Source organism: Megalobrama amblycephala, linkage group LG19 (assembly GCF_018812025.1).
Source record: "Megalobrama amblycephala isolate DHTTF-2021 linkage group LG19, ASM1881202v1, whole genome shotgun sequence".
NCBI lineage: Eukaryota > Metazoa > Chordata > Actinopteri > Cypriniformes > Xenocyprididae > Megalobrama > Megalobrama amblycephala.
This window is the reverse complement of record NC_063062.1, coordinates 40590254-40616757: the sequence shown is the minus strand read 5'-3', so window position 1 is coordinate 40616757 and position 26504 is coordinate 40590254. Positions and strand designations below refer to the sequence as shown.

General features: G+C 39.4%; 2 protein-coding genes across 4 annotated transcripts in view; one reads left to right on the top strand and one right to left on the bottom strand.

Moving 5' to 3' along the window:
* Window positions 1-814: 814 nt before the first annotated feature.
* Window positions 815-16152, top strand: LOC125254032 (src substrate cortactin-like). The gene is made up of 15 exons (XM_048168386.1): window positions 815-1004; window positions 1355-1438; window positions 4033-4106; window positions 4424-4553; window positions 6535-6645; window positions 6725-6779; window positions 7161-7271; window positions 7350-7460; window positions 9114-9224; window positions 11118-11173; window positions 11343-11412; window positions 11498-11664; window positions 13423-13558; window positions 13649-13717; window positions 15133-16152. The coding sequence occupies exons 2-15, from the start codon at window positions 1355-1357 to the stop codon at window positions 15267-15269; spliced, it is 1422 nt and encodes a 473-aa protein (XP_048024343.1). The 5' UTR covers window positions 815-1004; the 3' UTR covers window positions 15270-16152.
* A 275-nt stretch (window positions 16153-16427) lies between these two features.
* The window catches only part of shank2a (SH3 and multiple ankyrin repeat domains 2a), a 35019-nt gene continuing 24942 nt past the window's right edge, over window positions 16428-26504 (bottom strand). For 2 of the 3 annotated variants that reach the window (XM_048168382.1, XM_048168385.1), the window contains 6 exons: window positions 25740-25875; window positions 24364-24444; window positions 24034-24149; window positions 23557-23668; window positions 20512-22729; window positions 16428-18734 (listed from right to left, as the gene is read on the bottom strand). In XM_048168382.1, the coding sequence (XP_048024339.1) occupies window positions 18221-18734; window positions 20512-22729; window positions 23557-23668; window positions 24034-24149; window positions 24364-24444; window positions 25740-25875 (3177 nt within the window). In that variant the 3' untranslated portion in view covers window positions 16428-18220. The remainder of the gene's footprint in view (window positions 18735-20511; window positions 22730-23556; window positions 23669-24033; window positions 24150-24363; window positions 24445-25739; window positions 25876-26504) is intronic. The other variant, XM_048168384.1, reaches the window with a different exon arrangement.

Genomic DNA, 26504 nt, shown 5'->3' with positions numbered 1-26504 from the left:
CCGGCAATAATGAGCCGGCGTTCTGACGTAAACGTGCAGCGCTGCAATGTGTCTTTAATGTAAACTGCGTAAGAGGTAGAGAGGGAATTGTTAAACAAAGTCATTATTTTTGTTTTGTTTTTGCGCACAAAAAGTTTTCTCGTCTCTTCATAACATTAAGGTTGAACCACTGCAGTCACATGACTGTTTTAACGATGTCTTTAGTACCTTTCTGGACCTTGAAAGTGGTAATTTCATTGCTTTCTATTGAGGATAATATTAAAAATATCTTAATTTGTGTTCTGAAGATGAACGAAGGGGTGTGAAACGACATGAGGGAGAGTAATTAATGACATAAACTTCATTTTTGGGTGAACTAACCCTTTAAGTGTCAGAAAACATTAGGCTACATTCAGTTCGCACTTGAAGTATTCTTTAAAAGTATATTATTTACGTAATTCTCTTATTAACAGTATGTTAAAGTGTTCTTCGCACACAAGAGAACAGTGTTAAAAATATTGTGTAGCAATTAGACACGATCACACACGTGAATCAAAAATATTAGTTCAGAATCGACTCTTTGAATCGACTCCATAGATTCCTATACCTGGACTCGGAGTTGGAATCTGTTCACGTGGTTCAGTTCGGCTCAGTTCGGTCGTACTATTATATGATGAGGGGGAATCTGCTGACCCGAGACCCGCTTTTCTCTGACATGTTTCTATCTTATCCCGATCTTGAGTCAGATAATGATTTTCTGATGTCATATGAAATAATAATAAAAATAACAACGAATAAAACAAACGATGACTCTGACAGTAAATCCCGCAGAGTCTGTGCCGCTGTGAAGCTCCGGACTCCCCCGCTCCCGGCGCAGGTGGTGCGGTCGGGCTGGAGCAGGAAGTGGGAAGAGGAAGACTGTCCGCAGGAAAACTGACGACTTTCTCTCTGTAACTATTATCAGCTTCTCCAAACGCGTGATTCACTGAAAGATCCCCTGCGTTCAGGAGCTCATCGAAGCGACAGTAAGTCGAGATTGTTCGTGTTTTCAATCAAAGGCGATCAAAGCTTCAGGAGCACGAGCGCTGATTTCCACATTCATTAATGTGTGCTGACTGAAATCTGTTCATATCGTGTCAAATACTGCTCAGAATCACCAATTCAGGTGTCATGATCGTTCACTAACCAGTTACAACGACAAACGACCTGTTTTTTAATCTGTTATCTACACCTAGTAGCCTAGATAGACGTCATCCTGTGTGAGTTTAATTGACACCCTCAATAGTGAGCGAGTCAGTGTGAATCTGGGGCGTGTTTCAGTCCCCACATGAACACTAGACCTGTGCTGATTTAATGTGTGTGTTTGTGTTGTCAGATGTGGAAGGCAGCTGCAGGTCAGTCCGTCTCTGTGTCAGTGGACGATGGAGGAGATGACTGGGAAACTGACCCGGACTTTGAGGTTCGGACACAAACACCTTCATTCATGCTTTAGTCCAGAGGAAAAGTCTAGAGACAAACTGTAGAAAATACATAAATAATAAGATTAGATGGAAATATATAAATAAAGGAATAAAAAATAGATATAAATACATAAAAATCGATTAATATTAATAGAAATTAGATTAAAGTTAAATTAACAAATAAGAAAATAACATATTTATATAGTGAGTGGCGAAACTATATATTAATGCAACTTAAAGCTGCAATATGTAATATTTTTGCAGTAAAATATCCAAAAATCACTAGGCCAGTGTTAAATATTTTGTTCACTTGAGTACTTAAAATATCCCAAGTGTTTGCAACTATAGGTGCGTCCGGTTTGAACAATGTAAGGCTGAACACCGTTACTGACAATCCTCATTTTGGCTGCGTGAGATTCTCCAGCTTTGTTAAAGCTCCGCCCTCTTCTGGAAAGGGGGCGGGAGCAGCAGCTCATTTGCATTTAAAGGGACACACACAAAAAGATGATCTGTGGGGGATTTTGAGCTGAAACTTCACACACACATTCTGAGGACACCAGAAACTTATATTACATCTTGTATAATAGGTTTTCTTTAAGGTGACGTAGTTACATTGTACTTACTCAAATAAGTACTGAGTAATATTAATTAACTACATGTACTTACTGTAGAGTTAAGGTTTGGTTTAGAGTTACTTGAGTACTTAAAATATCCCAAGTGTTTGCAACTATAGGTGCGTCCCAATTCGCGTACTTGTGCACTATTCTATGACGTTTTTAAGTACAAATAGTGCAGTAGTGCGTTCACACTGAAAATTCCAAAAAGAAAAAGTGCACTTTAAATACCCGGATGATGCACTAAATTAACGGAAAAAACGAAGTGTGGAATGTTGGACACTTCGTGCACTCAAATGTCGTAGCTTTAATTACGTAGCGGAGGGGAAGGGAGGATCGGACTCCGTTGTTAAATGACAAAATAACCTTATACAATTCACGCACTACATGGATGAGTGCATACTGCACAAGTACATAGTGTATAGTGCGTCATTTGGGACGCAACTAATTTGTAAATCGTGAGAAAATTGCAATTTTAACGTGTGAGGAGTTGCCTGTCGATGGCGTCATACCCGCGTTACCCTCGGTTTCCGGTTTATTTTGTAGTAACCATGGAAACTCCAAAGACGCTTTAATATTTACATGTTTTAATAGACAAGGGGACAAGTGTTTTGATATATTTATAGACAGAAATCTAATTGTTGTTATATAGCTCAACATGTTTGTTTAAATCAAATTTTCTTGATTTTTTGCGAGTCTCATGCTTCACCACGCCTCAGAGAAAAACACTATTTTGTGAAGTAGCTAACATAGCATAATCAGATGCAGCTTTATTTTTAGTAACAGTAATACAGCATTTTCTCCATCATACGATACGTTTTAAAATGAATTGCATGTCATTTATCAACACAATCATCCAGCATTTAATATGATATTGTAAAATCGATCTATCTTACTGCAGTGTGTAACAGTGTCTCACAGCAGCCGCCGAGCGAACGCACAGAGTAACGTTATAACATCATTTTCAACACTCTCAAATGTATCTAATATGATAAACAGAGCTGTGTTTCCTCATACTCATGACCGGAAAAGGCGACTGTGTCATAATAAAAGTCCCGCTGCTCGTGAGGCGTGTGTTGATCAATCGCTCCAGCTCCTCGTTCAGCTCCACAACACTCGCTCCTGCTCTGCTTCACACTACAGTAACATTAATAATCACATCCATGAACATGATTTCTTCACGAGTCCAATCCCTATTATTTAGCACCATCCATTGAGGTGGAGACCACATATCCCAAGATTCCGCGCTCAAACTTGGCATCATCAAGCTACGCCTTTTTGAATGGACCTCTAGCGATGTCTAGCGGGCAGAAAATATTACATATTGTACCTTTAATAGAAAGTAATTTATATGATTTATAATTTTTGTTTCAGTGTATATAAAAGATAGATGCCTTTTGAATTTTCCCTCACATGAGGATGATCATATTAGGGGTCTGTGGATCTGAACGATTGAAAACCCCTGCATTACGTTACTGTCAAAGTCTCGTGTTTTTACCAGAGTAAAGGCCCGTTCACACCAAGAACGATAACTACATCATCACACAAGCGCACAATATCGTTCTGTTTATGTTATAAGTGATGCAGCTCGTCGTCTGTCGCTTTAAATGCTGGATCTCTTTAAAGCAGGATGGATTCTGATTGGCTGTCAGTGTTTCTATCGTTCATCAGCTGGATAATTCCAGTGATATCGTTTCTCTACGTCGTTATCGTTATAGTTGTGGATTCTTTTACATTTAGAACGATTTTTAGAGCCGTTATCGTTCGAGCTGGTGTGATCGTATCGCTGGAGTATATGAGAAAACGCTTGTAGTGAAACATTAGTGTGTAAGACGCAGTCTCTTGAATATTTACACTGACCTCTTTCTTCTGCTCACTCTTCAGTCATGCTGTTTCTAATTCCAACCTTTATATTGTAATTTTCTTGCATATGTGTGGTTTTTCTCCGCTGATGTCTCACTTTTTCCCTCAAATCCCAGAATGACGTATCAGAGAAGGAGCAGCGCTGGGGAGCCAAGACTGTGGTCGGCTCCGGACATCAGGAACACATCAAGTTAGTCAGGCTGACATTATATAAACCTTTGATTTAGATTTTAAAAGAGAGAGAAAATATATATACTTGTTTTTTTTTTGTCAGTTCAGTTTTTTTTTCAGTGATTATCTGAACATCTGATCTGTTTATGAAGCATTTATCTCAATTTATTAAAAAATTATTTAAAGTTTTTAAATTTTAAAGGTATTTATTTACTGTATATAAATATAATCTGTAAATATATAAATGTTAGAACAAATGGAATAATTGTCATGAAATGCATCATTACGACATGCGTTATTATGATAATGTCCGTGTATATTTCTCTCATTTGTCAGTATTCATAAGCTGCGTGAGAGGGTGTCGTCTGAACACAGTGACCTGAAGCAGAAGGAGCTGGAGAACATGCCCAAAGCTTCCCACGGCTATGGAGGGAAGTTCGGAGTGCAGCAGGACCGCATGGATAAGGCAAGATGCTTCACTCTTTGAATCAGATAATGGTACTCTGATCTCAAATATAATGAATAATGAATGATAATAATGTTGACCAGGTGAACACACACACACACACACACACACACACACACACAAACACACTTAAAGGGTTAGTTCACCCAAAAATGAAATTTCTGTCATTAATTACTCACTCACTCTTATGTCGTTCCACACCCGTAAGACCTTCGTTAATCTTCAGAACGCAAATTAAGATATTTTTGATGAAATCCAATGGCTCAGTGAGGCCTGCATAGCCAGCAATGACATTTCCTCTCTCAAGATCCATTAATGTACTAAAAACATATTTAAATCAGTTCATGTGAGTACAGTGGTTCAATATTAATATTATAAAGAGATGAGAATATTTTTGGTGCGCCAAAAAAACAAAATAACGACTTATTTAGTGATGGCCGATTTCAAAACACTGCTTCAGGAAGCTTCGGAGCGTTATGAATCTTTTGTTTCGAATCAGTGATTTGGATCTCCTATCAAACGGCTAAACTGCTGAAATCACGTGACTTTGGCGCTCCGAACCGCTGATTCAATTCATAAAGCTCTGAAAAATCAGCCATCACTATATTGTTGAAAAGTCGTTATTTTGGGTTTTTTTGGCGCACAAAAAGTATTCTTGTCACTTTATAATATTAATATTGAACCACTGTACTCACATGAACTGATTTAAATATGTTTTTAGTACATTAATGGATCTTGAGAGAGGAAATGTCATTGCTGGCTATGCAGGCCTCACAGAGCCATCGGATTTCATCAAAAATATCTTAATTTGTGTTCTGAAGATGAACGAAGGTCTTACGGGTGTGGAACTACATGAGGGTGAGTAATTAATGACAGAATTTTCATTTTTGGGTGAACTAACCCTTTAACTCTGGGCAAATTATTGTAAAGTTAGACACACACGTGTGTATCTTCAGTCCAGTGGATGGCCCTGTTACCAAACCTCACATCTCAGCTCAAGTCATGGAACTAATCAATCACACCAATTTTCATTTCATTTAGACGAAGCATTACCAAGATACAGCCATGTGATCTGCTGTGCATCTGCTGTTTCGTTGTCATTGCCAAATTATTTCATAATTTGGTAATAATAAATCCATAAATAACTGAATTACGATAAATGAATTGTGCCAAATGTGGTGACGATTGGCCAAAGTTTGAAGGAGGATCTGCAAAAAACAGCTGATGTACTTTTGATACATTTGACAGTATCTTTCGATTGACTCGTGATAAATTTAACACACCTGGATCAATGATCTGAGAATCAGAAGCGAGATCAGGAACATGGCTGCGTCCGAAATCACATGATCTCTGGAGTAAGTACTTCATATGGAATCCTATGTTCTATATAGTATGAATGTGTGTAATGTGAATATAATCCGGACGTACTACATTTGCCATGTTGTCATCATCATGTGACTTATGTCGCTTCACCGGCATTCACAAATCCTCTCCCGTGGCCTCATGGGATAGTAAAGTGTTCATCGTATGCACACTTCAGAATCTCGCCAGAAGAAGTAAGTCATCCGGGTACTTTTTGAGTGCTGTGAATTCGGACATACTACTTTTGTCACCTGCTGTTTTTCACCTACTGTATAGTAGGAAAGTGTGTGATTTTGGACGCAGCCCGTGTTTCTGCATCAAAGGATTCAAGAGTTACTTTAACGTTCTCAGATTTGAGCAGTTGGTGGCGCTGTAGAGTTGGACTGAGAGACTGGTGATCATTCACACACTCCACAGTCACTGCGCTCACAGTGCCGTCTATTTAGGGTGCTTGATAATTAAGTCAGCTTTCTTCAGTCACTTCAGCTTGTCATTTTTATCTCATGATGTTGGTAATCAGTTAATCAGCTCACAGACTGTAATGCATCAGTTCTGAGAGGATTCTGTGATGTTGTCGATGGCTCGGGACTGAAGTGTGTGTTGTGTTTCCGTGCCGCAGTCTGCCGTAGGCCACGAGTATCAGAGCAAGCTGTCCAAGCACTGCTCTCAGACCGACACCTCCAAGGGTTTCGGAGGGAAATTCGGAGTGGAAGCGGATCGTGTTGACCAGGTAAAGCGTCAGATCTTCAGTGATGTTTCTGCAGTCAGATTCTCCGCTGCGCTCTTTCACTTGTGTGTGTTTTCTGCAGTCTGCCATGGGCTTCGAGTACGCTGGGAAAACTGAGAAACACGCCTCGCAGAAAGGTCGGTCTCACTTTCTCTTTCCTTCCTTCTTTTTATGAACTTTCTCACATGCAGGATCAACAGTCACTTCCTTTCTGCTCTTGATTCTGATCTTACACTGTTTGACATTCATTCATCCGTTGGTTTATTGTTTCTGAAGCATCACAAAGACACTTGAATCTTCAAAAATCACAATCAGACTTTAGCTGTTTATTCTCTGAAAACGTCTGACAATCAGCCGAGCAGTTATCCCAGTAATCTCAAAATGAACAAAGATCGTCTCGTATATCTGTCTGTCACTTAATTCCATACGGCGAGAAACATTTATTAAGATTCTCTAGTATGATTTCCATTGTTTGTGTAGATCTCTCAGTAACATCTGCTCATGTCGTGTTGTTCTAGATTACGCCACTGGGTTCGGCGGCCGCTACGGCGTTCAGGCGGATCGCGTGGACCAGAGCGCCGTTGGCTTCGATTACCAGGGGAAAACGGAAAAGCACGAGTCTCAGAAAGGTTCGTTCACAGTTCCCCGGCCTCACAAACGTGTCCGTGTTTGTTCATGTCTGCATTATTGACGTCTTGCATCTACAGATTATGCCAAAGGCTTCGGTGGCAAATTTGGAGTGGAGACGGATAAAGTGGACAAGAGCGCCATGGGCTTCGAGTACCAGGGCAAGACGGAGAAACACGAGTCCCAGAAAGGTGCGGCTTCACTTCAGTTTAAACGTACAGGTTTCTAAAAGATTTTAGTGTTTTTAATTCCTTTAGAACAGAAGGTAGGGATAATAAATAAATATAGCCGCAGGCGGCAATCATGTGGATGATCAGCAATCCAACTGAGAACAATTTCATTGATCATGCGGTTGCAGAGTTGTAATGTTTTTTTTATTTCCTCCTATTGGCAGAATTGTACGAAACTTGTTGTGTGTCCTCAGACGGTCATGTTGTGTATGTGTGTCAAGTTCTGTTAAGATTAGACGTTGCGTTCAGCAGATATGGGTCAACTTGGCTAATTAAGGCGAGACACCCCAGGTGAATAGGGTAAAAATAATTAACTAATAGATATCAGCATACTTTCCCAGCTGATTGATTACGTTAAAAATTGCAAAAAATGTTTGTATTACAAGTTTTCTAAAATGTTATGTTTAAATATGCAATTAAATATGTGCTAATTTGCATAAATTTCTAGAAATACTGGATGATGTCAGGTTCAAAATTCTTGTTTAATTTTTTTGGACATATTAAATTCAAAGGTTTTTTACAGAGGGATTTTTGGATATCTCTTTATCACTCCATAAATCAGAAAATACAGAAAAATACAGCCAAAAAAAAAAATCACCACTTTTTAGGAATAAAATGTTGTATAAAATCAGGTTAATTATATATCAACAAATCCCTCTGTAAAAACCTTCAGAAAATAGACAGGAATAAACTGTAAAGTTTGCTGTGTGTAAGTTCAGCTGAAGTGGAGATTTCTGATTTATTTTGAGAAAACGGCCTTTAAAGATATTTACTGTAATTGAAATCTATAGATGCAAATAGATAAAGTGCTATAAAATATACACTTGAAAGTGTTTTTTGGATATTTTTTTTATTTCCACCAGTCTGAAAAAACACTTTATGAAAAGCCAAAAAGAGCAATATCTCAAAATTGACAGGTGTCTGAAAACAGTGTTTTTCCCCTTAATTAACACATCTTAGCAATGCTTTGACGAAACACAATTCCTTAGATAAATGTTTGTCAGCACCATCACCAGCTGCTGTGTGCCTGTTTTGGTGAAGATCAGACCAACAGTTTAGGAAGAGTTCGAAAAAGTAGGTTTTTAGATAAGAAATGAAATCGGAGATAAACATTTTGTAGGGCCTGACTTGACTGGGGAGGGGAAGTATTTTATTTGTAGGTCTTAGCGTTTCAAAGTTATGATCCAAACACAAATCGGCTTGTTATAGGAGTGTCTGTGCGTCTGAATAGCGGTGTGCGATCCTGCCAAGTTTAGGGTCTCTGCGGTTTATGGTCTCTGACGCCATACACTTTTAGGGACAAAAATAAGGAAGAAGAAGAAGAAAATTGGTAGAAACACAACAGGGTTCAGCATTATTAATGATAATAATTTTGGTTACACTTTACAATAGGGTACAATTTATTAACATTAGTATTAATTGACTATATGAGCTAATATGAGCTAACTATAAACTGTTGTTTTTTATTGACTAACATTAACAAAGATGAATAAATACTGTTACTCATGTATTGCTCATTGTATCATGGAGGTGGCAGGACTTTTATTTTGTAGATTTGTTGGTTAATGTCACATTTAGATGGTGACCGTCTTGTTGTTTGTTTGTGCTCGTCAGACTACGTGAAGGGTTTCGGAGGGAAGTTTGGCGTTCAGACGGACCGTCAGGATAAGTCTGCGATGGGATGGGATCATCAGGAGAAACTGCAGCTGCACGAGTCACAGAAGGGTAACACACACACACACACACGCACACGCACACGCACACGCACACACACACACACACACACACAAACACACACACACGTCTTCATATCTTAACTCTGTAAACCAGCTGTAGCATTCAAGTACTTTCGTATCGTACCTGTTAGAACAAGCTCTAGGTGTCTAGCTATTCTGATGCCATATTAGTTTGCAATATTATTATTATTATTATTATTATTATAGTGAATATTAATTATAAACTTTATTTTATAAAGCGCTTTTTAAAAGCAGCTTCTCAAAGCGCTGTACACAAGATAAACAACAGATAAAACAATAAAAAAACAGCATACGCTAGTCTAAAAATGTTTTAAGTTGAGCTTTAAAAATCCCAAAAGTCTGAGTTTCCCTGAGTTCAGGAGGAAGAGACTTCCAAAGAATAGGAGCATAAGAAGAAAAATCCCAACAAGTTCAGTTAGAGAAAAGTTTAGCATTAATCTTGCTATATTTCTGAGGTGAAAAGATCAGTGCTCTGCGTAAGACTGGCATCACAGATTACTTCAAGGTTCCTCAATGTTCTCTGAGGCTCAAACAGAAGCTTCAACAGACTGAGCTGTGGTAAGAGGAACCAACTAACATAACTTCACTTTAGTATATTCAAACCGAGAGCCATATCTTGATCTCAGAAACACAATCAGAAAGAAAACAAACATCCAGATTTTCACCAGGTTTAGATTTGAGTGACTTTGAGTGTATAAAAATGATAATGAAAGCAGAGCGATTGCAGCAGATGCTGAAGTGGAGACGAATAGATATTAAAGAGTAAAGGGCCTAAAATCGAGCCGAACTGACCTCAGACCTGTAACCAAGACAATGAACTGGGAACGGTCAGTAAAATAGGATTTAACCCCAGAAACACCAAAGGCACTGTCAAGGCGAGTATCAGCAGTATCGAAAGAGACTCTGAGATCAAGAGGGATGAGAACGGAAATACTGCTAGAATCAGAAGATCATCGAGTCGTTGGCAACCCTGAGCCGTTTCAGTACTGAGAAATTCACCAGAACCTGAATGAAGGGGTTTGAAGAGATTATTAACGGTAAGATGGGTAAGATCTAACAATGCGGTCTAGTATTTTTGCCAAAACTGAAGATTTAAAACGGGGTGGAAATTGTTAGTTGTTTTTTAGTGCTGCTGGAACAACCCCAGCCTGATAATGGAGCACAAAACACCAAAGCAAGATGTCAATAAACTTGTGCGAATAGGATCAAGTTCAGCGGTAGATTTCATTCTTGATTTCCTCCTTTTGAGAGCCTCAGAATCAAGAGAAAGAACCAGAAAAACCAGAGGGTTCAGAAAGTGAAGCAGGACTGACAGAGATTTGTCAGTTTAACAAAGATACTGTTGAGAAGCAGGAAGGATGACGTCAGCATTAACGTGAAGAAATCTGTTTATAGTTTGAAACTAATTATTGATGTTTCAAAACCTGATGGAAATATCGTTGTGGACGCAGCAAGCCAGCGTTTCATTCATAAGAGTCTGCAGATAATAAGAGTTGTGTGCAGTATACCTCAGGGACACGGTCTTTAAATCCGTGCGGTTCGATGCATGAGAGAATATGATCATAAAATCGACGTACGCAGCCGGATCGAGGCCCTGTTGTGGCTGCAGGTTACTGTCAGAGTAAAAACAACAGTCCAAAATATATAACACGGCTCCATCACATCACAACCACGGATAACTCATGAGCCGAGACAAACGGGAGAAGAGCCAAGCGTTCCCTGTCAACCTTATGCTGGGAATTATATTACTCAGCAAACACTTTCTAAGTTTTGATGACGGAATGATGACTTTTGGGTGAACGAAATGTTTGTGCAAAAAATGTATAGCATTTAAATATATAACATTTTATCATCATTATAGATTATTCTAAAGGCTTTGGAGGGAAGTATGGTGTGCAGAAGGACCGAATGGACAAGGTACTTTAATCAAACCATTATATTACACACACAGATTACATTTCTGTTTTTATAACATGACATTCAGAACAAGAAATACGGTTGTGAAAACTTTGTGTGTGTTCACTTCCTGTTTGAAAACGCCGGTGGTTCTGCAGCGTGATGATGATTTGTTTGGTGTTTTGATCAGAGCGCAGGCACGTTTGAGGAGGTGGAGAAGCCGAGCGCGGCGTATCAGAAGACCCGTCCCGTGGAAGCAGGTCAGAACAAAGACGTGTTCAGTGACGTTCACGCTTTATAAAGCTTCACGGCACTCTATAGTGACGCCCTGCTCTGTGTGTTCAGCTGGAAACAGTGCCGGCAGTATTAAAGCTCGCTTTGAGAACATCGCGAAGCAGAAGGAGGAGGAGGATAAGAAGAGAGCAGAAGAGGAGCGCGCCAGACGGCAGGCCAAGGAGAAGCAGGAGCAGGAGGAGGCGCGCAGTAAAGAGGAGGCGCGCAGTAAGCAGAAGGTGCGCGTTTCTGTCTGACTCACACAGATTTCATCATTCAGTCAATTCCATTTCAATGTATTAATAGAAAGTTAGTAAATGATTTACACAGTTTCTTTTTTTTAATAGTATTACTGTGAAGGCGTGTACGGCAAACCGTTTTGACTTTTATTCATTCTCAGGATATAAATATTACTAAAATATTTTCACTTGTTAAAATGCTAATTTTTGGATATCAAGAATTTCCACTAGTAAAAACTTGATATCTGTAATTGTATTTTCACTAGTGAAATGTCACCATAGGCTGCCATTCAAATTCAGTTGTTAATATCAAGAACTGATTTCTTACTAGTTGAAATTCCACATATCAGAAATACAATTCTTACTATTATTTTTGATATCAATAATTCAGTTGTCACTAGTTGAAATGTCAGTTCTTGATAACAAAAATTGAATTGGTACTAGTAAAAATGTTAATGTTAATGTGATTGTTACTAGTAAGAAAGCCATTTTAGATATCTGAAATTATACTGATATCAGAAATAAATTTTCAGATATCAAAAATGAAACATTTTTACTAGTAGCAATTCAATTGTTGATATCAAGAACTGACATTTCAACTAGTGACAATTGAATTCTTGTTATCAAAAATTTGCATTTTACTAGTAAGAATTGTATTTCTGATATGTGAGATTGGAATTTCAACTTGTAAGAAATAAGTTCTTGATATCAACAATTGAATTTGAATGGCAGCCTATGGAGACATTTCACTAGTGAAAATACAATTACAGATATCAAGAATTCTAGTTTTTACTAGTGAAAATTCAAATGTTGATATCAAGAATTAACATTGTTACTAGTGGAAATGTAATTCCTGATATCAACAACTGAATTGTTGATATCAAGAATTCATATTCTGAGATGCGAATAAAAGTCAAAACGGCTTGCCATAGGCCTGAGCATTTATGATATAGTCATGCACACTTACTAGGGCGTCTCATTCTAGTGTTTAGTGCTCTAGGAAGGTCACAGCTGTTTGACAAACAATAAAAACACAGTTTAGTGTTTGTGTTCATTGCGCCCTCTTGTGGACTGATTTAAACGCTGCTGTTCACTGATAGTTCTTTAGAATTTGAATAATTCACTTAAACAACTTCAGCAATTCAAAAGAAACAAAACACATATGAATAAAACAACCAATATAAATGGAAATATAAATATAAAATGTGTATTATTAATTTTGTTAATAGTGCACAGTTGTGCTGTTATTTTAGTATCATTGATATGCCATTATAGTTTCAATTAATATTTTGAATTAGATTTATTTTTTGTATTTTTATTTTAGTTTTTTAGTAATTTTGTTGCGTTTTTGTCATTTTTATTAGTTTTATTAAACTGTGTATATATAGTTTTTTTTAAAGGATTTTCTTTAAGTACTTTTAGTATTTAAAACCATACGAAAATGAGAAATGATGCCAACTAGCTAAAATAGAAATAGATTTACATTTTTATATATATTTTATTTCAGTAAATGATTATTTGAAGTAATAAAGCAGACAATGTAAAAGCCTTGACATGTGATACAGAAGCGTCTCGTTTCTTTTAAAATGATTTTGAACACCTGCACTGATGTGTCCTTTAACAAGGGTTAGCGTGTCGTAGTGTGTGATGACCACACGCGAGCTCTGGTGGCTTTCATTTTCGCGAGTCAATGTCGGCAGAATGCAGCGGTTCGTTTGAGGCAGACTCTGATGGATTATTTCCTGTCTGGTTTGTCAGGAGGAACCCGTCACCGAGTCGGTGGAGAACGGTGCAAACGTGTACGAGGTGGAGCCGGTCCCAGCAGAACCCACATATGAAGAACCGGTTCAGGAAGACCTGTACCAGAACACTGAGCCGGACGACCAGACCTCAGGTGCGGCCAACACATCTCCACAGCAGAACGATAAAGCTATACATTTCCTTCGAAACTAACTGAATCTAAACGTGTGTGTGTGTGTGTCAGGTGCTCAGTCGTACGAGTATGGAGAGGATCTGGGCGTGACCGCCGTGGCTCTGTACGACTATCAGGCTGGTAAGAGACTTTGAGTTTACGAACTGCCTTACAAGTAAGATCAAAGTATGGCACTGAACCTCAAGTTATGTTCGGGTCATTTTGACCCAGTTCTTTTTCTAGTTAATGTTATCGCATAGGACTAAAACTTACTGACATGCTCAAACAGGGCAATTATAACAACTTCCCAAAAATTAATTGATAATTTTTGTACTTTTTTGGGATTTCCCCCCCAGCCTGTTAGACTTGCTAGACAAAAAAGACATGCCTTTTAAACATTTCTTGTAGATCTTTCCTTATGCTTGCATTGGCATCTTGTTTTCTCTCAGCTCTCCAGCGTATTCACTGCGTGAGCTCAGATCAGCGAGAGCTACGGTCATCAGTTCCAAAAACAAATACAAAATGTGCTTATTGAAAGAAAACAAGTTGACAAAAAGATTGAATCCAGTATTTAGTGATAATGTAGCATAAGAGATTTACAAGCAATTTAAACAGCCGGACCCGGAACGCCAAATTAGGTGGAGGATTTTCAGCACGGCACAAGGAGCCGTTTTACACCGTCTACACTGTACGTGAGCGCCATAACACCAAAAATAGATAATTTGTGCTATAACAGACCAGTCTGTCACTGCAGACGCACTTGTAGAGGCGACAGATTGATTATAAAGCGGGCGAGCGCTCACTGGCAGTGCAGATGTTTGGTGTCGCGCTGACCTTTAAAATTGTGCTTCATCTTGAAAAATTATTGAAGTTGCAAATAAAACATAATTGGAGAACATTTTACAAGAAAATACCATTTTATCAAAATTTCATGTTTAATTCAGTGTGTTTCATATGGAAGTGTTTCTGTTATGGAATAAAAAAATATTAAAAAGTTGGTTGCAATTTTATTTATTTATTTTTAAATATTTCACAATTCTGATTTTTTTTTTCTTGCAATTACAAGATTGTCGCAAATGATAATTTCTCACAGTTCCGAGATTATAACTCACATTTTTGACTTTCTCAATTACAAGATATGAACTGAATTGCAAAAAAAGAAAAAAGTCTGAATTGTGAAGAAAAAAAGTTGTAAATGTTTTTTTTGTTTGTTTTTTTGTGTCTGGCATGGAATAAAAAATGAAAAAGATAATTAACTTTTTCTCAACTTTTTTTTTTTTTTCACACAATTCAGTTTTTATATCTTGCAATTCTGACTTTGCATTCCTGATTTTATAACTTGCAATTCTGTGAAGGAAAAAAGAAAAAGTGATGGGAAAAAAGTCACAATTATCACAATCTTCCATAGTTACTTGCCGTTATTTGTGAAATTTACTGTGAATTTTCAAAGTAACTCCTGCACCTAATTATTTTTCAGGGTTCACAGTTTTGTTGATGTTATTTTAATGCTTATCTGTAAGCAGGAAGTGATGTAACATGCCTCTGTTTTTCACCAGCGGGTGATGATGAGATTTCCTTTGACCCAGACGACATCATAACCAACATCGAGATGATTGACGAGGGCTGGTGGAGGGGCGTGTGCCGGGGCGCGTACGGACTCTTCCCAGCCAATTACGTTGAAGTTCGACAATAGACTCACTCTTTCAGCGGCAGAGCGTCACGGGAGGAGACGTCAGCCCTCCATTTCATGCTTCCAGTCCTTTATCAGCCCTGCTTTCTCTTCTTTCTCTGTCTCACGTTGAGTGTTCGGCGAACGCTCGCGTCTCGTTTCATGTCAGTAGTTCTGAGTAGATGCCTCTGCCAATAGAGATTTTATGAGAGCGTTTATATACACACACACACACACACACATTCGCACTCAGTGTGTGAGATAAGAGATGGTAGACCAAAGATCAGAGGTCTTCTGGCATGTCATGCACATGGGCGGCTTCTTTATGACTCTTAAAGCTGCGTCCGTACGAACACTTTGTTCATTTTAGTGTCTTTTTGCAGTGTTGGAATATGGAGTAAATGAATTATGTTTGAAAATATGAAGGCCAAAATGTGATGCCATAATAGATCACTGCTAGAATTCTGCATCAGGATCAACAGACATTCCATCGCAGTGTTTGAAACGTTTATAAAAATCACTTTAATGGTGTTTGAAGGGTTGTGTATTAAATCAGATGCTGGTGTCTTATGTGTATGTCTGATTTGCGTCGTCTCGTGCTTATGATTCATCTGTAAATTCTGTGCAGGTGTTCGGCTACATCTGGACGTCGATGTCGATCTTTCCGTGAGTGCATGACATTTCTGTTTGTGACGGCTGAATTATAACGAATGATCTGGTGACAAATGACAATCCGCACCGGTGCAGTGGAGTTAATAATGGCTTGACAACAGCTAATGACATAATCCGTTTTGCATTTTTAGTTAAGTAGTCTTTTCGAACAAATTGTCTGTGCTTATCTATACTGGCTCTCTTTACAAGGATGTTTTATAAGAAATATCATTTAAGAATAAAAAAATAAATAAAACTAGTGTTTTTAGTATTTTTCACAGCCACATCCTCCATGTTTGAAGCTTTATTTCTCTCTCTGTTTCTGTTCGTGGTTTTAATAAAGTGCACGTTTGCAAGACACATCGACACACGTGACCAGAGCTCAATTAGAGTAATATTTATTTCTTTCAGATTTTGTTGCCATACAACTGTACTCATCCCACAAATCCTACAATAAGTTTTCTTGGTCATTGTAATAAGTTACTACTTCCATTTTAAAAGGTCTTACAGCAACATTAACAATGTGAACACAAGTCTTTACATGTCGTAGAGCAAATTAGGTTGAAGTCGAAGGGAAAAATCATAGCTAAACAATAGGACATTGACAATTCAGAGGGTTTAGGGCATGTTTTATAAGGTAAATATATTGTGCTTGTTTTATGATGTGGCAGGTACATTATCTAAATATATACAGTGTGTGTTATTCATAGTATAAATATATTGCATTTTGGATTTGCTATATTAAATATCTAACAAATATAACCATTTTATTCAAACATTTCACTTTTTTTGGCAAACCACAGTTCAGTGGGAACAACACCATTGAAACAGCATTATAAAAGGCAATAATTATATAAATCCAAAATACTCTCTTATTCTATTGTATGCTATCTAAAGAGGATCTATTTTATAAAAATTATTTCTTCACAGTAGCAGCAGTATATAAGCAAGCCTTTGTTCAAGAAAGGCTTGCAATTTTAAAATTCTGGCCCACATTTGAAAAATATTGTTCTATATTCAAACTCGGATCTCAGCAGCAGGCGACGGCAGATATCGCTTCTCTTTTCAGACGTTACCACTATCAATACTGCAATGAGTGGCACAAACAGAATAAAAAAGTAATCTCACACAATCAATTTGCATATGTATACTGCATGTTGCCTAGCATCATTTATATATTAATAAACATGATTCCAAGTTGTATAATAACAAAAACTGCTTAATACATCCTCTGTAAACTCACTTATGGAATCTCTCCAAAACTGCAACTCATATTAAAGCAGGGTGAATTTACACTTCATGCCGATCTACTTTCTAAATGTGTATCCATGCATACATTTAATTTAACATTTCTTACTATAATTTTTTAATCACATCTTCTCTCTGGTGACACATACAGGACTTTAATCATCTGGTGCACTTAAACCCCATCACATATAATCGACCGCAACCTTGTATTTAGATACGCCTCCATCCAATCAATAACCAATGAATTGAACCAAGCCACAGTACGAAATAAAAAAATCCCTGTCGCTACTTTAATGTGCAGCAGCAGTATTATAGATGTTCTGTGATCCATATTAGACCTTAAGCACAATAATTAGGCCTGATATCTGAACTACACCTCAAGCTCTCATTTAGAAACGCTCTTCCTCTCAAAATTTACTTCTTTTATTTTTATTCTCTTGTTCAACAGGTCTTCACATCCTATAAACAGTTTGATATCAACCTTCAAACTGCAAAATTACCTAAAAGAAATAGGTGAGCCAAAAGAATGCTGAAAAAGGTTTGTTCGGGAAAGCTTATGTGTTTCTGTAGCATTCATTTTTGCCATCGGAATCAAACAACATGGAAGACGAGGCTGAACGTGACTCTTGTCCTCATGCAATCTCGTTGAAACCAAGAAGCATCATGAACAAAGGTTCGCATGCACTTGTCCTGAATGTGTGGACGTACCCAACATTTGTTTAGGGTATGATATACGTTCATGTTCAACAGAGAGCTTACAGACAACATCTGAAATGAAATATTCCTGTATCAAAGGTAAAAAAGGACCTCCCAGCTCTGCTGGTTAGAGATGTCCTCGTGAGACAAGCTCCTGACATTAAAATGAAGCTTCTGATCATAAGAACGAGTCCACATAGACTTGTTCCCGAATGCAGTTCTGCATGTTCCTTGGTTGTTATTGTTACTCTGTTCGCATCATCCCACAACTTCCAACAGGAGATGCAGCACAGCGAGACTGATAAATGTTAGCTAAAACGAGGGATTAATTGAGTCGATATCCATGCCCAAGTGGGATGCACAGTAGAAGAATATCCCTTTTATCTGTCCATTAGAAGTTTGAGACCCCTTTCAATGTTCATCCGGTGACCAACACGGGTGACACCCAAGTCTACAAGGTCTTCCTTTTGGAGGTTGGGAAGGTGGGCGCCCTCAATTTCATTGTCCAAGAAGGCCTTCTTGTGTTCTGCCAAGTTGAGGCTTTCAAGCCAGTCGGCTACATCATGCTTGGTCCAGACTAGGACAGGTTTGTCAGCAAAGGGCTTGTCGGCAGCAGCCTGAAACAGTGTAAGGGGGGACAGCGATTGACTGCTGACTGAGCTCAGGCTGTAGCATTGCTCTGAATTCACGATGGGTGGAGATGGCAGGCTAAACACATCTGTTAATGTAGGGGAGGCGGCAGAGCCTGGCAGAGAAGAGCTGCGACAGGATTCAGGATGAGGCGAGGCTGGACTGGAAGCCTGAGGCGGCAAGTGGCTCTGTGTTGTTGAGGTAGCAGCACATGAAGTCACTGTGTTGCTGCGCTTGGTACCTGAGGCTTGGGCCGTCCACTCTCTGAGAACACACACACAAACAGAAGGAGAAATCAGGTGCTTAACTGGTAGTACAACTCTTTGAGGCTCATTCAAAGAACAAAGCCCTAGCATAGTGTTGACAACAATAAAACTCCCTATTCTGTCAATAAATGTGGCTCAAAGGAGACCACCGCACTGTCAAGTCAAAGGGAATCAAGAAATGAAGCAGTAAGAGGGAATCAAATGATCACTCAAGTCCAGTGTAGAGCCTCCTTTATCGTTACAAATACAAGGACATTTGTCTAGGCAGGAATTCCAGTCTCAGCATGTGCTCTCTTCTTCTGAAACGGGTATAGGGACCCTGCTTCCACTCTTTTATCTTGTTAGCCTGTCACAAATTTCATGAGATTAACACATGGAGAGCTTGTAACCATGCCCCTGTATTAAAAGATTACTTCACAGCTGTAACAACATTTGGATAACATTTAATCCTTTTTTATTTGTGTTGTCCTGGATCTACCCCAGGCTTGTCCAATCTACACATCAATATACACGGCTTTCTACTTCTAGTGTACAACTGACCCGGTCCTTTGCACTAAAGGCCAGACACAGTCCTACATTTGAATATTATTTTGTGCAGGGATTTTACTTCCTTTTTCAATAAAGCCGTGTTTCCACCGCAGGAACTTTTCCCAGGAGCTAGGGACTTTGGGGTCATACTCTGTGTGTTTTGACCGCAGGGACCAGGGTCTAAATTAAGTTCTAGGGTAAAATATCCCCCTTTAGAAAGCCCCTGCTCACGAGGTAGTACTTTTTCAAAGTTCAGGAACTTTCGGGGGTGGGACTTGAGCACTGAACATGCTGATTGGTCGTGTTCATGCAACATTTTGATTGGTTGACTCCGTGCAGCATTTTAGGGTGTACTCAAACTAGGCACGGTTGCCTTGAACTGAGCCCGAGTACGATTGATTTTCCCCCGCTGGCCTGTACTCACATTGCCCTTAATATTCCGAGCCGGAGCACGCTTACGTCATAAACGATGCAACTTTTTGAATGGAAGAAAACGGGAAGAAATGCACTTTCGCTAAGATATTGCCTAATATATTTATCATTTATGCCATGCAGTGATTTTCTCTTGCACGTATTACAGGATTACAAAGGCAGCTGACGTTAATGGAGGAATTTGCAGTTTTACTCGCAAACTACAATTCCTGATCATCAAAGGTGAGAAGCAGACCGGTTATAAACCCAAATACACTCGAATTAATTACATGAATTGATAAGTGTACTATCAGAGTAGTTATAAAGATGTTTGCCGTTGTAATGATAACAGTAGTACACACAAAAGTAGCAGCTGTTCTGTGCTCCGGCGCCCGGGCACGGAACGGAGCGATCACACTTGTCAAACGAACCAGGCTTTGGGGGTCAAACATGCTCAGGCACTGTTCAGAGTGCCTAGTGTGAGTACACCCTTATTTTAACCACCATTTTTAAAAGTTTGTTGCGGTGCATGCAGTAAGAGTTTTTGCTATTCGAATCAGTTTAAAAGATACGACCGATGGACCGACAACGAGGTTCAGGCTTTATTAAGCTTATATGCGGAGGACGGAATCCAGCGAGAACTGGAAAGTAGTGCACAGTCCTATGTCACATGACTAATTTGCCTAATCTTCACGGTATTTTAGACCGCAATAGAAATGCAGACAGTGACAGTTCTGGGGGAAAAAGTTCCTAGGACAAATTGTTCTGAGTAATTTCAGTGGAAACTTGGCTTAAATGTGACATGAGACAGGCTAGGTTGTTACTGTGCTGCTCACCTTGATCCAATGCTTCTGGATCCTGCAGGTAGGTCAAGAGGCCCTCCCCGTTTCGGAAATTTGTCCTTGTTCATCTGCTGAAGTTTAGAATTGAGTTCACTGATCACATTGACTTTAGGATCTGCATTGGGTACGAGGGGGTTGGGGAGCTCATGGGGGTCCCCCCACAGTTTAGTGCCTCGCTGTGCAAGCGTTTTGTGAGGCTCAGATTGTGCTACACAATCCACGGGTGGAGGAGGGGCTGGCAGTGGCTGCCCATAGGACTCTATGCTCTCCAGTATCAAAGGGTCCCTGTAAAAGGCATTGCTTTTGTTGATTACAGGCTTCGATTTTGGCTTCGGCGGAACAGGCGGTCGGTCCAGCAGAGTCTGCCCGTCTGCATAGGCTATGCATGTGTCCTCAATCCCCTCTGATGAAAGAGTAGAGATACTGGACACTGTGGAAATTGTGCTGTTTGCCTCAAAGTGAGGGTACCCACTGTTTCGACTATCAACTTCCTCAATGCCTGAGTCCGTAACAGACTCAAAACCCTCTGGAGGTGGTGGAGGGTAGGTGTGGGGAGTCATGCAATTTATAAGCCCTGAAAGACTCTTGGACTCCACACTGTTTGTTGTAGAAGCACGAGAATGATAAACAGGCAAGGGTCTCCTTGTTGCATTATCCTTTTTCTGCTTGAGGATCTCTGCCACCTGGTCCTCAGGAACATCAATGCTGTTGGCAAACTCCAGAGGTGGAGGCAAGGGTACAGCTATGTCAAACTCCTCATCAATATCTACTGAGGTCAGTGGGGGAGGAGGAATGCTACAGGAAAAGTTGACAGGTTCCTCCACGGAGGTGGCAGAGGTCCTTGTATGAGGTGGCTGGGCTGAAAGTTTGACATTCGAATCAATGGTTGCCCTGTCCATAACAAGGGACTCTTGCTGTTCGAATCCATCAGACTGACTGTTCACTTGTGGCTTGGCCTTATCTAGTGTGTGGACCATGAGGAGGCCCTCTGACTTTTGTTGTGATGTGCTATGGGTGTTCTTCAACTGCTCAGATGGATTACTTTTCTTCACCTTCTTTGTGTCATGATTGGACTCTCTTGTGTGCCTAAACAAACCTCCACCATCGTTTGGTTGACCCACTGCAGCTGTGGCAACAAAGTTGGCTTCAATATTGGACCGTAGCTTGGTGTCAATGAAGAGTGGCTGGTTGAGGTTTGCTTTGTGATGTTCTCCTTTAGGTGGAGGAAGAGGGGGTTGCACTTGCTCTTTCAGAGCTCTGTTACTAGCAGCTAGACCCAGAGCCTGGGGTTGGAAATCTCCATCATTGAGAGTGATGGGACTGCCTATATTGGGGCAGTTCCCGGTGCGTGTTGTGAGGGGCTCGGTTGTTGGATCGGGGAAGTTGCCTCCACTTCCAATTTTCTGGACCCCTAAAGAAGCCGGTGGAGCCATAAGCTTTTGTAAACTCTTATCATGAGCAAACATGCCTTCATCTATGGACATAGACTGGCGTAAACGGGGGGTAGGGATAAACGAATCCTCGTCTCCGAGATCCATTGACAGGAAGGCCGGAGAGTTCTTGCGTGCTTCAAGGCGCTTCTCGCGGTCACGTACTGCCCCTGCAATAGCAGCTGCAAAAGGGTTGCTCACGATGAGACCTCCAGTGTCCTCCGGCCGTAGTTGGCCTGGTAGCTCAGAGGCAGTAGTCTCAATTTCCATGCTACTTCCTCGGCTACTTTTGCCACTACTGCTAGTTGAAGGCTCTTTGACAATAATGGTTGGTATGGGGATTGAACAGGTTTTCTCAGGGCTATCCTCGACATTTGGCTGCTTTATCAGTATACCCTTCCTACGGGCTGGTTTTGGTGGGACATACAAACATTTGCCAGCTATGTCTGAGTATGGGTTCTCTGGCACATGGGCCCTGTTGTGGGTACACATGTTTTGCTGGCTGGCTGGATAAGTCTGACAGTCATATTGTTCGAAGTTCTGCCGATGGTACCCTACCTGGTCTCTTTCTATAGTGTGGCATCTGCCTGTCGAGCTCTGTGTGTAAATGGACTGGTTGGGCTCATATTTTGGTGTCATAGGAGTACTGAGGTTGTAAGGTGGGGATGGAGGAGAGATGCCTGGAGGTGGGGGAATATCCTCAGATGTGTCAGGCATAGAGAGACTTCTGGTGAACTTGACATGTGGAGGTATCAGGAACTTCTTTTCTTCCCCTGCGATTCCTGGGGAAAGAATCATGGAACGTTTAGACTTTTTTTGGTTTGTTTTTTACAAACATATCTTCACATCTTCAGTTGAGTTGTTATAAAACCATTATTGAGTCATTCAGTGAGTCAATGTTGAGTCATTTTCATTTACTGTAGTCAAGTAAGTCCTTAAATTCACAACTCAAGACAGTCAAGTCATGTAACCTGAGTCTCCCACCTCTGGAAAATAGAAAGTACTGTGATGGAAAACATCAATAAATAAACTACAAATGATTGCAATACATTTTTTGACCAAATTTTATTTTGCTCATCCAAAATGAAATTGAAGGGTCATAACACTTACCATTGGACCATTGGAATAAAGTGTAACCAATTGAAGAACTGGTTATAATTATGACATAACAGTGCTTATCAGATGTGTTATAAAACATTAACCCTAATATTATGGGCATTTTTGTGAAAGTTCTCTGTGAAAATCTCATCTGGTTACATCCCTAATGAGAAAGATAAAGAATAATAAAGAAATCTTAGGGACTCAAAACTTGAGGTTCAGTAACTACATCAGTGGACCACTGTTATAGAAACATCTGTGGTTCGCTTTGCATTATCACTGTGAAATATGCATCCAGTTTCTATAATTCAACATAAATTAGATGAGGTGATTTTTTGTATCTGTGGTTTCAGCTGGATCTACATTCAGTTGGTTTAAATACAGATTTACTGATGAATTATGGATTTACACACACATATGTGTGTGTATTAGTTAATGGCTGTATGAATTGCAATTTTAATATGTTTTTGAATAACATTAATGAGAAGGAAGCAATGGATTTTTCATTTACCAATGGATTTTTGTCTTCTCATGGAGCTTTTTGGCACACGAACACAACTTCCAGATCTCACAGGAACATTTGGGGGAACTATAGCGACTCCTGGCCTTTCAGATGTGGACTGCTGTAAATCAGATATATTGATTAGAGCTCAATGAGATTTAGATATAATTACAATCACAATTATAATCTAACCCAGCTAACAGGGACCATTCTCAGAAGTTTCACTAACGTTCTGGCAAGTTCATGAACAAATGTCCTTCAGTAACAATAACAGAATGTTTGTTTGAAGTTATGTTACCACAAAAATTTAATTTATACATCGTTCATGGAGCGTTTCTCTTAGATGTTACTGGAATGTTCAGAGAACATTCAAAAATAATGTTTGATGGGAACATTAGCAAAACGTCCTTAGAACATAATTTTGTTAGCTAGGAAAACCGATGCTCACATGTAATTTCAGACTACAAGACAACATGTGAAACTCACATTAAAATCCACGGATGTGGCCAAAAAGCGACTAGAGGGGCGGGGCTTGATTGTGGCCACCGCTGAGGTTTTTTCATGCGCAGGCTTCTGCGGCTGCGCAGTCTCTTCCACTTTATCTGCAAAAGGCTGTGCTCAGTGCTTGCATTCAAGTAAACAACAAACAAGGAACACTGACAGAGCCATGGACAAAAACAGGACTGATTCCAATGTTATAATATGACTAGGACAATAAAAATGTTAACTTCAAGAAAACAAACATTACTTAGCAAACACGACTCAAAAGAGAGAACTTAAAGTAAGGGATTTAACAGTCTAGCAGACTGAACTTACCTTGTTCTTCTAGTTCGGATGTCATGGACTTGGATCGCATGGAGAGTGCAGTTGTTGGAGCTCTTTTGGGTGGAGGAGGTGCTGCAACAACACAAACACAAAACGTGCGTCTGTCAGTATAAACACATGTGATCCCTTACTTTCTGTATCATTTATTCTGAATATAATTTACGTTAGGTTGCTGCTGGGAGGATCAATATAAAGTTGACTATTAGTCACAGTCGTGATTCACTGATGGATAAACAACAATAGAGTCGCTCAGAAACACAGTTCAGCTTGATTCGCATGTGCAGCTACATCAAATGAAGTAAAGGACATAATCCTGCAGCCCTGTCTCCATCCATCGCTTGCCCAATATATATGATATCACAGTTTAATTTCTGTTCTGTAATCCTGCTGACGATAAGCTTCAAGTATACATTTCCTTCAATTTTTATGACTGAATGATTTAAAAGATTCACTGTCTCTTATTCAAAACTAATCAGAGACCGGTCTTTGAATAGAGAAATATGCCATTGATTACAATTTCTGTGTAAATCACACAATGAATATGTGTAATAGCATTACATAACTTTAGATATCATTCATTTATAATTACAAAAAAATAAGTAATGCACTGATTAAGAAAAGCTGTCTGTTTACAGAAGTCGGTTCAAACCTGCAGCGCTCCAGTACAAACACAGAACGCTGGACGAGGTTTATGATGATTCAAAAGATGAACATAATCCATTAGCTGGATTTGGCAAAGCTGGAATTAAATCTTCATGTGTTTACATGACAGGACTGCGTATTTCCCAAATGCATAAGACAGAGTATCATAATCTTTGCTGTTTCATAATTAGACAATACTTTAAAAAAAAAAGACTATTGTGGAGGGAGAAATGAGGCTTCATCGTGAGCTCTGTGTGTCTGAGATCAGCTGTCAAAAAAATAAACAAATCTCCTGCTTCCCAAACAGGAAAACATATCAACTGATGCCAATGATTAACAAAAGCCAAATATCGGAGGGGAAACTAAACCTAACCCTAACAGGGAACATTCTGGCAAAGTTATGAACAAATGTTCCTCCAGTAACGTTAATAGAACGTTCATTCAATGTTATCTGGTTTTTAATAATGTTCTCAAAACGTTAGCGCATGGAACGTTTCTTTTAGTTGGATGTTCATGTAACGTTTTTTAAATGTTACTGCTTGTTTCAGAACATTCAAAAGTAACGTTTCCATAATGTTTGAAGAATGATACAATGGAATGTTCCCTAAACGTTCACATAACCACGAAAAAACTTTTTAAAACATTTTAAAAGCTAGACATTTTGAGCGTTCAGAGAACGGTGGAGCTCTATCAGTGTTGTGGGTTTCCTGGAGGGATTGTGGTACCTTTTTTACGGGTTTTGTCGTCTTGCTCAAGATTCCTGCTCACCCTCACCACTTTAATGACGAGTCGATTTCCTCCGTGTTTAATCATGTTTACGACCTGCCGGTGCCCCATCTTCACCACATTCTGATGGTTGACCTGTAACAGAACACACACACACACACACACACACACACACACACACACACACACACACACACACACACACACACACACACACACAGGTTTGTTTTTCTATCAAAGTGAGGATATTCCATAGGTGTAATGGTTTTTATGATGTACAAACTGTACATTTAGTATGTTTTTAAAGCTATTTTAAATATGAGGACTGATGAAATGTCCTCATATTTCACGTTTATGTCGTATTACCAGTGTAATACCTATGTTATTATACAAATTTGTGTCCTCAAATCACACACACACACACACACACACACACACAGGTCAGGGTGTTACTGGTGAACAGTGATTACATCATGCAGCTTAATTCTGCATACGAGGGAAGAGATTTAACTAGATTTAACTAGCGATGGAGAATATTCATTACTGCGGCTGAAGTCCAGAAGGAAACCAAAAGCGGCCCGTATTTACTGACTTTTGCTGTGCGTAACGTCAGCGCTCTGACTGACCTGAGAAACGTTTTCCTGCAGATTATTTCAGCAATTACAACATCCGTCCCTTAACCAGTGATGCCAGTCAATCATGTGCACATTAATAATTCTGTTCAGTGAACTGGCTAAATGGTCTGAAATGATTTGTGATTCAGT